The following is a 15,000-nucleotide window of genomic DNA, read 5'->3' on the forward strand; positions in this document are numbered from 1 at the left end:
GGAAAAAAAGAACCCCAAAGTCATTTTCCGGTAAATCAAACAAGGAAAAATTAGATTTCATGGTTATAGATTGTTCTTAAGGTGGCTCAAACCAGTTTCAACTCTTTCAAGAGACCTTGTTATTACAAGGATAAACTGAATACTTGAGATTAACAGTTGTCGAGTTCCCGTGGGTCACAAGCTTCGCTCCATTCTAGTACGTAGAACGTGATGCACAATATCTCTATTATTAGTATTAGTCATATCATCATATCATCATACCATACATCTTTATTTACCCTCGGATTTTTAGAGTAGCTTGGTGTAGCTAATATCTCCGAGCATTTACCCTCCCAACCATGGTACACCATAGAAGACAGACCACAACACCGGGAACTACATGCCCTGCTCTTTGCGACAAGTGTGCGGGTTCTTTTACGTCCCACAGGATTATGAACATTGAAGGGTTGTGAGACGGGACCTCCGGCTTATCGCCCTTATCCGAGAAGACTAACCATTTGCAGATGTAATTACAAAGGCAGCACTTTCTCCTCAGTTATTTAAAGACCCTGAGTGTTGGTCCGGCCCGAGTTGAACTCACGACCTCCCGCGTTACAGCCTGGTGCTCAACCAACTGAGCCACCGGTGCGGTGCGTGACCGGTGTCACCGGTCGTTCTAAGTATCATCATTTCATTTTGAGGAGGCAGTGTGGCCAAGGGGCGCTTGCCTTGAGATCCGGAGATCCCGGGTTCAAGACCCGCTCTGACCACTCGTTGAATTTGATCCTGGTAGTCCCTGGTTTATCTTCCCAGCTGCACTTGTAAATAGCCAACTGATTTGCCTCCAGCCGGTTGGGATTCTTAACAGTTGTTGTTGTTGTTGATATTCTGTTTCGTCGTTTCGTTGTGTTTCATTGGCCCTTAAAAGCCCCTATGGGGAGCGGTCAATTAAGTATGTATTCATTATTTGGTAACAAATCGGAGATTTAAATTTAAAAAACAGAAGCTGAAGTGAGAATCGGCAATGACGTGTTTGCGACCCTTCCACAATATCTTTCCACCGACAAGAAATAACAAAAGCGACAGGTTTCTAAGGCTCAGCATACTTATAAACAACACGTTCTCACGAGTAGATAGAGCGACTTTCGTTTTACCTTGAAAAATAAACGTAAAAACAGAACGTAACAAAAATGCAAAACATTTAATTGGCTTATCGAACAAAAACAAACGAGCGCGAATTTTCATTGGCTTAGCGAACGCAGCTGCAAACAACGTCATCTCTCCATGGAACTTTCTGGAAAGTTTCGCTTTGACGTCATTTGAAATGCAGTAATGTAATTGGGCAATCGAACTAAGCGTGGTGACTGGTGACAAAGCTTACCTTTCTGAGGCTGAGTACTCTTTGGCCTTTGCGCGTTGCTGGTTCCCTTTCCGATCACTGGAGCTAAGAAAAACGAAACGAAAAGAAATCACGAAGCCTTCTATCAAATTTCGTGGGCAATTTACATCCTTTCGATCTTTAGCTGTAAGCGACAGAAAATAGCTTCAGTAACCTAAAACGATTCTTGTAAACTTAATTATACCATTATTGCTTTGGTCTCAATAACTACTGATCCAAAGACATCGATTACTCTAAAGAGCAATGTCAAAATACTTAGACTTATACTGTCATTTACGGTTGTGGCATAACTAGTCAGTTGCAGGACAGGTTTTTCTTCGAATACTTCGGGTTTGTCCTCTCATAGAAAACAACATTAGACTTGATTTACTTTAATTTCATGTGATCTGACTTCAGGACTTGTGCTCAGCAAGATAGGTTTGAGCCCTCAATAAAGTGATAATTTTTACAGTATTATCAAAATATAATTTCTCTCAGGAGGTGAGTTTTATTATAACAAAGACGCTTGTAAATCGGTAATGTAGGCGAAAACGGTGTCTCCTTCCAACCTCCATGCCGTCATCACTACAAGTGGCTCATCTTTTTTTTCGAATTTGGCCACGGTGCTTTAAAAACGTGGCTGCTACTCACTGATTTAATTTGGATAACTCATGATGCAAAAATTGTGCATCAATGAACAAAGCATGGTTGACACCGTTGTGAGAACAATCGTTTTTCACCAAAGTTATATTTATCTAATTTTCCCCCGGTTCAATTCTCAGATTCAAGGTTATATGTGAGTTGGGTATATATAGTATTTCCGCTTTGCCCTGCTGCCCTCTCCACATAACAAAGTATTCAATTTGATTGGAATTAACTTAATTTGCGATGTTTCCAATAAGGTCCTTCAGCATAGAATCTAACTATAAATACAGAAAAGTGCAAATCTATACCATTTGACTGCGGCGGTATTTCCTCGTTGTTATTTTCCGGTAGCTTGACGTGCATTTTAACTCTGAAGTGAACATGACAGCAAAGGTCAAACAAAAAGTCTTTGAAACTACTATCAAACAACTACAAAGCTATTAGAGAGGGAAAAAAGTTTCCGAGTCCATGTATGCCTCCTCTTCAAAGCGGGTCTAAGTGCGAAGTTTTTGTGACGGTAATTACTTCTACTTTACATATGAACGACAACTAATTTTCATCATGATGAGAAAAACTTCGCACTCAGACTCGCTTTGAAGAGGAGGCATACATGGACTCGGAAATGGCCTATTAACCCCCTCTACTTCCCCTAGCTGAATCCCCCACTTCCTCTCCTTACGCTCTTCACCGCCTACTCATCTCGCTTCTACCCCCATTGTTCTTGTCTCTGAATACTATATCCTTGTTTTCGCCTGATTTCACGGCGGCCACCTTGGAATCCCCAAACCAGCAAACTATAAGCATGTCATGTTGGTGTGCCAAACAACATAGAAATTGAGCAATGTTTTCACACAAACCTTGCCTTTGTTTCGATTAAAAAAACAATGACCGCTCATTAGGTGAGTGAAAACAGAGAACACAATTAAACAACTTTAATTGTAACTTACCTCTCTGGTAACTGCGGTGACACTGAAAAAATAAATGCCATATAGTTTGCAAATTAGTATTATGTTCAAAAACTTAAGTCGTGCTTCGTTCGGATCGACCGTAGAGTTGGTTGGGGTTATTCGACTTATTCGTGTTCTATTGGATAAATACCGTTTGGTTGGTTTGACCTATCAACTTTATCAACCAGTTCCCAAGTTGGTTCGGAATGGTTGAAATCAATGAGCCGCGTCCACTGTCTTTTCCGCGGGCTTTCCAAACTGGTCTGTTTTTGGCTCAAGTTGCTGGTCACGATCGCATAATTCAATACGCACTTGACTTACAATTGATTTGATCTGCTTTAATTTCCTATAATTTGCTTTGAATTTAAATCTCCCCGATTAGTAGAGCACTTTAGCTATATTGAGACTTTCTATTAGAGAGATTACGTGAAAGTGACCACGTGACCATGATTTTCCCGCCATTTTTGACGTTTGCCCCATTTGTTGCGGGTTGAAGAAATGCAGGGCGCTGAATGGTTGATTTGCTAGTACACGAGCACATTTGTTGCGCGACAAGTTGTGAGCTTGATGAAAAACGAGCAACAAAGCCAAAATTTGTTGCTCAGAGTAGACCCGCGCTCTCCTTTTCGCAACAACTTTCTTCAACCCGCAACAAATGTTTTTGTTGCGCGACAAGTTGATCATGCAAGGTGAAAAACGGGAAACATCGACCCAAACTTGCAACGAAACAATGTTGCGCGCCAAGTTGAGGGTTTTTGTATCTCGTATTTCGCCGCCTTAAGGGTGCTCAAACCAGTTCCAACTCTTTCAAGAGACCTTGTTATTACAAGGATAAACTGAATACTTGAGATTAACAGTTGTCGAGTTCCCGTGGGTCACAAGCTTCGCTCCATTCTAGTACGTAAAACGTGATGCAGAATATCTTTATTATTAGTATTAGTATCATCATTTCATTTTGAGGAGGCAGTGTGGCCAAGGGGCGCTTGCCTTGAGATCCGGAGATCCCGGGTTCAAGACCCGCTCTGACCACTCGTTGAATTTGATCCTGGTAGTCCCTGGTTTATCTTCCCAGATGCACTTGTAAATAGCCAACTGGTTTGCCTCCAGCAGGTTGGGATTCTTAACAGTTGTTGTTGTTGATATTCTGTTCCGTCGTTTCGTTGTGTTTCATTGGCCCTTAAAAGCCCCTATGGGAAGCGGTCAATTAAGTATGTATTCATTATTTGGTAACAAATCGGAGATTTAAATTTAAAAAACAGGGCCCGGTTGTTCGAAAGCCGATTAACGTAATCCAGGATTAGCGTAAACGTTTGTTTCATGTTTTCAACTCTTTGGTTAAAGTTTCATTTGCTTATTTTTGTTTTTCAAGATTGACTTCTTCTAATGTAAAGTTTTGCCGAATATCATCGTTGAACAGCATTTGGGCGAAGAGAAATTAACTCCTTGGTTAATTTTTAATCTGGAATTAGCGTTAAACGGCTTTTGAACAACCAGGCCCAGAAGCTGAATGACGTGTTTGCGACCCTTCCATAATGTCTTTCCACCGACAAGAAATAACAAAAGCGACAGGTTTCTAAGGCTCAGCATACTCATAAACAACACGTTCTCACGAGTAGATAAGTGTGGTGACTGGTGACAAAGCTTACCTTTCTGAGGCTGAGTACTCTTTGGCCTTTGCGCGTTGCTGGTTCCCTTTCCGATCACTGGAGCTAAGAAAAACGAAACGAAAAGAAATCACGAAGCCTTCTATCAAATTTCGTGGGCAATTTCCATCCTTTCGACCTTTAGCTGTAAGCGACAGAAAATAGCTTCAGTAACCTAAAACGATTCTTGTAAACTTAATTATACCATTATTGCTTTGGTCTCAATAACTACTGATCCAAAGACATCGATTACTCTAAAGAGCAATGTCAAAATACTTAGACTTACACTGTCATTTACGGTTGTGGCATAACTAGTCAGTTGCAGGACAGGTTTTTCTTCGAATACTTCGGGTTTGTCCTCTCATAGAAAAGAACATTAGACTTGATTTTCTCAGCAAGATAGGTTTGAGCCCTCAATAAAGTGATGATCTTTACAGTATTATCACAATATAATTTCCCTTAGAAGGTGAATTTTATTATAACAAAGACGTTTGTAAATCGGTAATGTAGGCGAAAACGGTGTCTCCTTCCAACCTCCATGCCGTCATCACTACAAGTGGCTCATCTTTTTTTTTTCGAATTTGGCCACGGTGCTTTAAAAACGCAGCTGTCACTCACTGATTTAATTTGGATAACTCATTATGCAAAAATTCTATTGATATCCGCTCGTTGGTTTCGGATGCAGGGATGACGCAGTGGTGAGAGCACTTGCCTCCCACCAATGTGGCCCGGGTTCGATTCCCAGACTCGGCCGGGGTCATATGTTGGTTGAGTTTGTTGGTTTTCTACTCTGCACCGAGAGGTTTTCTCTGGGTTCTCCGGTTTCCCCTCTCCTCAAAAACCAACATTTGACTTGATTTGCGTTATTTGTTAACTTCAGTTTACAATGGCCCCAATTAGTGCTCCAGCGCTAGAACAACTTTCCTTTCCTTTCCTTTCCTTAGCAACCTGATCAGAACTTAAGAGCTACAGAACCAAGTTCCAAACGGAAATAGTTGAACAGCAATGACAGCAGTACCCCATTTAGTCTTTTACAGATCAAATATAACCTGGAATGTATGTATAATCGGTGAAACGTTCCGTTAATCGACCAAAAGTGGAGAAGGAAAAACGAGAACTACAATGCCACAAGACAGTAGGTATGATAATCAAAAACGATGGCTCAGCATGCCTTGCGAGTACGTTTTACATTTTGGCATAAATTTCTTTACTTTCATGCTCCAAACAACGAAGTGAGATGGCCAAGTTAAGGGGGCTCGTGAACACGGGACCATACAGTCATCTTATTCCAAAATGGCCACCATTTTAGTATTCTTTTGTTTGTTTGCAAATTAGCCCTTGTTGACTCGTTCAAGGGTAAATATTGAATTTTAAGTATAAGAACGAGGCAACAAGGGCTAATTGCAAGCAAACAAAAGAATACCACAATGGTGGCCATTTTGGAATAAGGTGCATTAATTTTTCAACGTTTCCGCTTACAGCCAACGCCGCCAACGCCAAATTTCCACGACAGCTGGCACACATTTTACAATGTTCTCAAAAAAAGTGTTTTCATGGTTTGATGATATAAATTTGATGTCGTTCTCATAAGAATATCTGCATCGGAAAACGTAAACAGCAAACATAACCTTTTATGGCAATTGATGTTGATTTGCTAATTTAGTTCTTACCACAAAGAAATAAGTACAACACGAGAAAAGAGGTCAGCACCAAGGTATCTACGTCTCTTATTTTAAAACGTGTACCCGAAATGCACAGGGAGGTCCATTTATTTCTGTATTTGGTAAAGTTTCCGTTTTTAGAGCAATATCTCTTTCACGAGTTAAGAGAGACAACACAACCACTTACCTTCGTCAAGATCAGCAACACTTATAAGATCTGAACGCAAAAATAAGAGCAACAAGAAAATTAAGACTTTGAAAAGGGTGTCGTTTGTGCATCAATGAACAAAGCATGGTTGACACCGTTGCGAGAACAATCGTTTTTCACCAAAGTTATATTTATCTCATTTTTCCCCGGTTCAATTCTCAGATTCAAGGTTATATGTGAGTTGGGTATATATAGTATTTCCGCTTTGTCCTGCTGCCCTCTCCACATAACAAAGTATTCAATTTGATTGGAATTAACTTAATTTGCGATGTTTCCAATAAGGTCCTTCAGCATAGAATCTTACTATAGATACAGAAAAGAGCAAATTTATACCATGTGACTGCAGCGGTATTTCCTCGTTGTTATTTTCCGGTAGCTTGACGTGCATTTTAACTCTGAAGTGAACATGACAGCAAAGGTCAAACAAAAAGTGTTTGAAACTATTATCAAACAATTACAAAGCTATTAGAGAGGGAAAAAAGTAGCTTTTTTGAGCTTACAGTATCGACTTGATTAAACGCAGCAGATGGAAAAAAAAGAACCAATAAACGCGGCGCCCAATCAAAACAATGCGGCTTTTATTCAAGCATTGTAAGAAAAAAAAAAGACAAGTACACGTTTAATTTTCTGAACGTCGATGACAAGCCAGGCAATTCAGTAAGACCGGGACCAACTTGGCGACAAGTGGAAAACAAGCCGCTGCGACACGACGCCTACGTTTGTTTGCAAACGCAGTGATCTCGTATGAAGGGGAATGTGAAGAAGTTTGCTAATTCAATATGGCTGACCATATGACGCTCTCTCATTGGTTCATTTATATTTTGTCGCAGCAACTTCTTGCCGGAAGTGTACACACGGTGCGACAACGCTGCTTTCGCTAATTTTGTCGCTGCGACTAGTCGCACGAATTCAAACCAGTTTGAATTCGTGCGACTGATCGCGGCGACAAAATTCTGCCGAAATCGACAATGATTTTCATAAAATTAACGGTGTCACACAAGGAATTGTTTTGGCGACTTGTCCCCGCGACGTGTCGCAGCGACTTATCGCCCAGTGTGTCCCGGCCTTTACTGTTCTCTCTGAGCAAAAAAGCGAGACATTGGAGCTTGAAACATGTTTCTGTTTTAAATAATATTAACAAATGATCTACCGTAATTGTTATCAGTGATTTAAGAAATATGATTTTGAAATAACGCCGCATTGGACACGCTCAAAATTTAATGAAAGCCGCGGCGTTTAAACGAGTAAATACGTTATTAACGATAGAATTGTCCAATAGTCATGCTCTTAGTCACAGACTGTGGCAAACAGACCGGAAAACGCGGGAAACAAATCCTTAGTATAGCGTTGACATGTGTGGGCAAGCTTCAATTGCCCCCTAACCTCAAAGGTCGACTTTATTTCTAACCGGACAGTTGCGTAAAGTTGAAAAAAACGGCCGTTGTTTATTCCACGGCCGAGCTGGTGAAAAGCATGTGTTCGTCGCTGAGGTTAAAGTTACACACGGCTTTGATCCGGATCAGGAAAGAGCTTTCGCATGTGAAAACGGTCTGTAACGCCATTTCTGATACATAAACAGGGAAATTTCGAAGTGAAACTGGCAAAGTATGTTTAATAGGGGTGAAAGAGACATATCACAGACAGGAACAATGATATAGTAAACGCTTCCGGGTCAGTAAAAAAAATTTTCACAAAGGATGGTCCAATGGGGCCAAAAAACCTTTTATCAACCAAATTTCAGGAAAATTTTGCTTACTTTTAGTTACACTGCAGCAATAGGGTGCAAGCAGGCTCACTTGGTTTGGGTACCGAGCGAGAATTTTGGCGGCGGAGCCGCAAGCTAGAGCTGGCGAAGCCGGCGAGAAGAATGGGGCGACGCTCCATTCTCCTCGAGCGATGGCGTCTCCTCTTTGGATACCCCCAAACAAGTGAGCCTGCCCGCTGGCTAATATAATAATTATAATTGGCAGTGCTAATCACCCTTTACTTGCAGTATTGAGGACTGAATTGCGAAAGGGCGCAGCTCACGATACCGGGCTGAAAGCATACCAAGGCGCCTATGGCTGCCGCTATACAGTCCATGTTTGATGTCGGAGCACAGCACCACACCTAGATGTTAATTAGCTGTGAGTCGATTTTTGATGAGGGAGGAAAACCGGATTACCCGGAGAAAAACCCTCGACTCAGGTTGAGATCGACTGAAACTCAGCCAGCCTGCAGGCCGGGCTCCCGGTGGGAGCTCGCAGTGGTGGGAGGCCCTGACTCCCTGGTATAAGGGCCTGGCCAATGAGAGTTGCAAATCAACACAAAGAGGAATCTTGAGACGACGCGTCCCGCCGTTTGGTAGCAACTTCCGCGCACCTGCGGCGACAGGTTGTGTGCAATTTGATCAAGCTCAAACTAAGACTCACTTCATTTGTCCCGTTTTCTCGCCAAGATGCGATAACTCGATCATGCTCATCTGGGGGATTACGTTGATCATTGTCCTCAATGATATGCAACACTCTCCTGTTCAAGGGAAAAGAACTATCCACACTTACTCAGATAAAATACACTACCAAACATTTTTAGTCAGTTGTTCAGGGTCGGTGGCACATGCAAGCGGTTACTTGATGTAAGCGAACTCTGAAACCATTTATATCCAAACCCAACTTTGACAAATCAGGCAACTTACATGAGGTGCTAGCCTATCGGTACGAACCTCCGCTGATATTTACGGTAAAAAGCATTAGGTTCTCTAATAACATAGTTAATAGACGGGAATGGTTATGAAACCCGACAACTTTCTTTGTTGTAGGTTTTTGTTCTCTTTTTGGCCTTGACCGTGCACAAACACAATAGTTGTTTACTTCGGACTGAGGAACTAACCAACAGAAACGTGTTGGTTACCTAATTCATGCATACTGTATGAGCGCAAAACAAAAGACTGTGTACGGTCGTGGACTTTCCAACCTAAATCTTGGCATCTTTGTTTGCTCCTTTGATGTTTGCCAAGCTTCCAAACCAGCCCCCCCCCCCCCCCACCCCATTAACTATGCTAATAAGGATGTCACACCGTGAGGCCCATGTCACACAAATCGTGCTGCCTATTCAAATAAAGAATTCTTTTGTGTGTAGTCTTGCAAAAGCCCCTCCTCTTAACTGCAAACTCTTGCAGTTTGATAGTTCAGTGGTAGAAGGTTTGCAGTGAAATCGGGTAGTCATCGGTTCAAGTGCCAATCAACACTGGATTCCCCTCCGATTTTTTAAGCTTCTCCGATGCTCAGTGCGATAATCCTTCTCGTTGAACAAAATCATTTCAGACCCACAGTCCAAATATATATTGATAATTTGTTTGAACTCATAGGACTATGTCGCGCAAGAGCTGCTGGAGCGCGGCAGAAATGAAAGCCTGCAAGTTCATCCATGAAAGGATTAAGAAACAACCCGTTGGAGTACCTTACCATAAGACTCATCATTGTCCACAGACTTGATGGCTAATAGAAGATGCTGCTCAGCTAGGTAGTCATGGTCCGATATGATGGGACACAGCTATCAACAAACAAATCACATTGAAGTCACTCTCATGTCGGTTATACGAGTTAGTCTGAAGTGTCTTATGCTGTAAAGAGATTCTAGAAAATAGTGGTTGAGCATTGGGCTGTCATGCGGGAGGTCGCGGGTTCGAGCTCCGGCCGGATCAACACTCAGGATCTTAAAATAACTGAAGAGAAAGTGCTGCCTTTGTAATGACATCTGCAAATGATTAGACTTTCAAGTCTTCTCGGATAAGGACTATAAACCGTAGGCCCCGTCTCACAAATAACTTCTATGTAAAGTAAAGTAAAGTAAAGTAAAGTAAAGTAAAGTAAAGTAGACCTTATTTAACGTCGATAACTCGTAACAGTAACTTTTAATTACTGACAAAGCTGAGGTCGACGGTGCGCTCATTTTACTCCCCCCTATCCATCACTGCTCCGTTTTACGGGTATTTAAAGCTACTTAGCTACACCGAAAGGAAAGGAGTCGAAACAAGGATGCGAAATCCGGGAATCGAACTCAGGACCTCTTGCACCAAGGCCGCGCACTAACCGACTGTGCCATCCTTGCTCCTTAATGTTCATAAAGTTCCCTGTGCGACTTTAAAAACCCGCACACTATTCGAAAAAGAGTAGGGGATGTAGTCCCCGGTGTTATGGCTGTCCTGTTCTCTCCAGCAGAAGTGGCCCGCTTCGCAGTGATGTCTCTAAAACGGTTTTTGGTGTATGAAGCCACCTAAGCAGAAACAGCAATAAGTCAAAAAGGGACTTTGCCGAGTGGGAAGTCTTCTCGGATAAGGACTTTAAACCGTAGGCTCCGTCTCACAAATATCTTCTATGTTCATAAGTTCCCTGTTGGACGGTAAAACACCGCACACTATTCGAAAAGAGTATAGGGGATGTAGTCCCCGGTGTTGTGGCTGTGCTGTTCTCTCCAGCAGAAGTGGCCGGCTTGGCAGTGATGTCTCTAAAAAGGCTTACGGTGTATGAGGCCACCTAAGCAGAAACAGCAATAAGTCAAAAAGGGCCTTTGCCGAGTGCTGGAACATGCTGATGTAGATGTAGATACAAGGGATCAGAATCGAAGACGCGGTCATTGCCGTGGCAGTGTGGTCGGGTAGTTAGGGCGTCGGTTTCTAAACCTGCAGTTCCTGGTATCCCCGTGACCACTTGCTGACCGTTTTCTAGGTACTATCCACTTCAACTATTCCACTGCGATTGTAAAAAACAAAAAACTGGTCTGCCTGCAGTTGGGATTCTTAAAGACTTCCCCTACATCTACATCTACATGTTCTAGCACTCGCGGCAAAATCCCTTTTTGGCTTATGGCTGTTTCTGCTTAGGTAGCCTCATACACCGTAAGCCTTTTTAGAGACATCACTGCCAAGCCGGCCACTTCTGCTGGAGAGAACAGGACAGCCACAACACCAGGGACTACTCTTATCGAATAGTGTGTGGGTTATGAACATAGAAGGTATTTGTGAGACGGGGCCTACGGTTTATAGTCCTTATCCGAGAAGACTTGAAACATTTGCAGCACTTTCTCCTCAGATATTTTAGTTCTAAGATCCTGAGTTTAAGATCCTGGGTGTTGATCCGGCCGGGGTTCGAGCCCGCGACCTCCCGCGACCTCCCGCCCGATGCTCGACCAACTGAGCCACCGGTGCACGGTAGCTTGTTGTGTTTATTTGAAGGATCCGTTTCATTGGTCCTGAAAACCCCTGCGGGAGTGGTCGATTAACTACAGACATGGACCAGACACGTACACATACGATTACAACGGCGGTAATCACTAAAATAAGTAAATGGCATTTCGATTTATTTTCAATCAATCGTTCTAATCTCGGTTTTCACATGACGTCACGGCCGCCATGTTGGCCGCCATGTTGGTGACAAAGAAACGGCGGCCATGTTGGTGCCCCAACCAAATCCTCTGGGAATTGAATTCGATTATGATGCAAACGTTTTCTTTGAAAAACATGGCTGTTGATCACGTGAGTGAAAACCAACAATTGATCCATTGACCGACCAATGATAATAAATCAACCAATCCATCCGTCAACCAAAGAGAGGTACATTCAATCATTGCGCCTATACAAGCATAAAAAGATTGATCCTATACTGATAAATGCCACTTTTACTCACCGTGGGGATAACAGATTTATTCCATTCCGGGTAGGAATACTGTCCGCCTGATTTACTATCAGTAGAATCGCTGAAATGCTTTTTGCCTGAGTCTAAAATGTTGTTTTTAGCAGTCCTCTGCATCTCTTACGAAGGAACAAGAACACACGGTACAGTTTAATGCAATAGCTTCAGTCAGATGCATATATCCATCAACAATGTAGTTTAAGGGCGAAGGGAGGCAACTTGAAGTGGATTTTTCGTATACTTAAGAATTTATCCTAACGTTTTAAATCTTTGTAGACAAAGTTCAAACAAATGATGTGATGTGAAGAAACCCACAAATTTACATCCTCTAAGGGGCAATATGTAGTAATTTCAGGACGTACTAACTTCTTACTAACCGAGCGCGAGGGCCGTACTGGGAAATATTGGCCCGAGGTCGTGGCAGTACGGACCGAGCGCAGCGAGGTCCGTACAAAAACGACCGAGGGCCAATATTCCCCAGTACGGCTCGAGCTAGTTCGGTTAGTAAGTAGTTTATCATATGGCTTTTTAATTACCTCTTGCTTTGTTTTTGCAAGCCCGTAATCGGCCCGTGGGCATTACGGGAGAATAATGCCCTACAATTCAGTCACAATTAGCCAACCAGAACTCGCGTTATATTGGCTACAAACATATAATAAAGCCATATAATAAATAGATGTTATTGAACTAGCGTGAGGTCTGTACTGGGAAAATATTGGTCGAGTTAGGATAGGATGGGATATTTATTCTCAATATATCAATGTAGGTTTTACACAGAATCGATAAAATGGAGAGAAAACAGCATGAAAAAAATAGTTGAACTAACACCATGCCCTAGTGATTACAAAAATAATCAAATTGTGGAAACAAGGAAACAATGGAGAAATACATAGTAACTAAGTATCTTAATAATACTTGAAAGCATAACCTAAGACCTTGGACTATGAAAAGGAAAAGAGGACTACATTCATACACATATTGAAGTATGTGCATCAAGAGCAATCCAGATATTTCAATTTCATATAATGTTTAAAGAGAGTATTCTTGAACCTCTTTTTGAAGGCTCAGAACGGATAGAAATACGTAGGAGGATTTAGCATCATATAAATGATCATAAGGAAACAGACAATTAGAGAGTTTTACAATATCAGTAAACTTTAAAATATTAAAACGACTGTAATGGGGGTGATATGGTCTCGAATGGGGACGTCATTTATTATTCTGATTACATTTTTTTTGCACGTTTATGGACCGAGCCTGAAAGGCTCAGTAGTAGAGCATCCCGCCGAACTAGCAATCGAAAGGTCGTAGGTTCGACTCTTTCAAAAGAGCATTCGGATTTTGTCCGAGTATCCCCGAGTCATCATCGAAAAATGACATGTCTTCACCATCATCTCATAAACATTCAACATCTCCTTCATTACAATAGCGACTGAGAATGTACAATTTCGACAACTTCAGTCCAAACAATGAGACAATCGTCACCTGAACCTAATTTAAGGGCCCAGGGGTCCGTTTCTCGAAAGTCCCGAAACTTTAAGGGCCATTTTCGGGTGTCACAATTCCCTTTGTATCTCAAGAACTGAGAGGATTTAAGTCTTCAAACTTCACAGTCATTTTTCTTTTTGTTACCTTGAAGACATGTTAAAAAAATCGGCTTTCAAAAAACAAGCGGTTAGCAGTTTCGGGCCCGAAAAGTTTTCGGGACTTTCGAGAAACGGGCCCCAGCTTTCACGAGTTTCCTATAGCTCAGTGGTACAGCATCCTATAATACTCAGATGTGATCTGAAGGTATGATGGTTCGACTTCTCACAGGAGCATTGGGATTGAGTATCCGCAAGTCACGGTCATCATCGCAGAAAAATACAGATCTTCATAATTTGTATATGTAATCGCATGGGTCTGAGGGCAATTAAGATTAATCCTTAATTTGCACGAGGGCACATTGGCATTACATGTTTATCACATAAAGGGCAAAATTATTGAGAGAAGCCCGTTCACTAATGCCGCGACAAATGACAATGAACTTAACACGCTTTCATTCTAAAGGTTCAGTTCAATAAATTTTTGCTGCCAACAGAAATAGCCCTTAAAATGTATTTTATACGTGAAAAAACCAGTAGTCAGAATCTGGAAGATCTTCTTGTAACTTCGCTTGCACTGGATAAGCAACTGTTAACCATTCAGGATCAAGTAATCATGGCCTCTTGATTACCAAAAGTGCCCTCGTGATTAAGAAAAAATACCCTCCGTCTAAGCCAATCAGCATTCAGTAATTTTCCCCGCATGTGATCATTAACAATTAGACCCGTAGTCCGCAAGGGCGAGTACGGGTCGCCCTTGAGGGCGAAAGGTCTAATTGTTTTTAGTATCACCCAACTAGTAGGACAGAAAGGCAATAACAAAGTTAGCAAATGCTAGTTGAAGAAATATTTATTTGAGAATAAAACGAGAGAAAGCGTCACGCTTTTCGCTACTCGAGGACTCTTACTAATAGTCCTCTAGTAGCGTAGCCAATCAAATTGCAGGATTTGCATTAGTCCATTAGTTCGGTGATACTAAAAAATGTGATCGATCAAACAAAAATCAAAACCACTGGATCCGTGGTCTGAAATTGAAGGATCAGGGGCTCGTTTCCCGAAAGTACCGGAACGTTTCGTGACCTTTTCGGGTGCCACAATTTCCTCTGCTTCTTACAAAAAATGGAAGCATTTTAGCCATCACACTCCACAATCATTTTGCTTTTTGTTACTCTCAAAACATGTTCAAAGACCAGCCTATAAAAACAAGCGGATGGCAGTTTCGGACTCAAAAAGGTTTCGGAACTTTCGAGAAACGACCCGCAGGCCTGCAAAGTTAGAACGATGAGA

At 41.9% G+C, this 15,000-nt stretch overlaps 1 protein-coding gene across 3 annotated transcripts in view; it reads right to left on the reverse strand.

Annotated features, from left to right (window-relative positions):
* Positions 1–15,000, reverse strand: part of LOC137982475 (phosphatidylinositol 3,4,5-trisphosphate 5-phosphatase 2-like) — a 59,337-nt gene that overhangs the window by 7,340 nt on the left and 36,997 nt on the right. For all 3 annotated transcript variants that reach the window (XM_068829569.1, XM_068829571.1, XM_068829570.1), the window contains 9 exons: positions 12,125–12,249; positions 9,905–9,992; positions 8,873–8,969; positions 6,795–6,856; positions 6,441–6,470; positions 4,596–4,658; positions 2,950–2,971; positions 2,311–2,372; positions 1,361–1,423 (listed from right to left, as the gene is read on the reverse strand). In XM_068829569.1, coding sequence (XP_068685670.1) covers positions 1,361–1,423; positions 2,311–2,372; positions 2,950–2,971; positions 4,596–4,658; positions 6,441–6,470; positions 6,795–6,856; positions 8,873–8,969; positions 9,905–9,992; positions 12,125–12,249 — 612 coding nt within the window. The remainder of the gene's footprint in view (positions 1–1,360; positions 1,424–2,310; positions 2,373–2,949; positions 2,972–4,595; positions 4,659–6,440; positions 6,471–6,794; positions 6,857–8,872; positions 8,970–9,904; positions 9,993–12,124; positions 12,250–15,000) is intronic.

Source organism: Montipora foliosa, chromosome 13 (genome assembly GCF_036669935.1).
Source record: "Montipora foliosa isolate CH-2021 chromosome 13, ASM3666993v2, whole genome shotgun sequence".
Lineage (NCBI taxonomy): Eukaryota > Metazoa > Cnidaria > Anthozoa > Scleractinia > Acroporidae > Montipora > Montipora foliosa.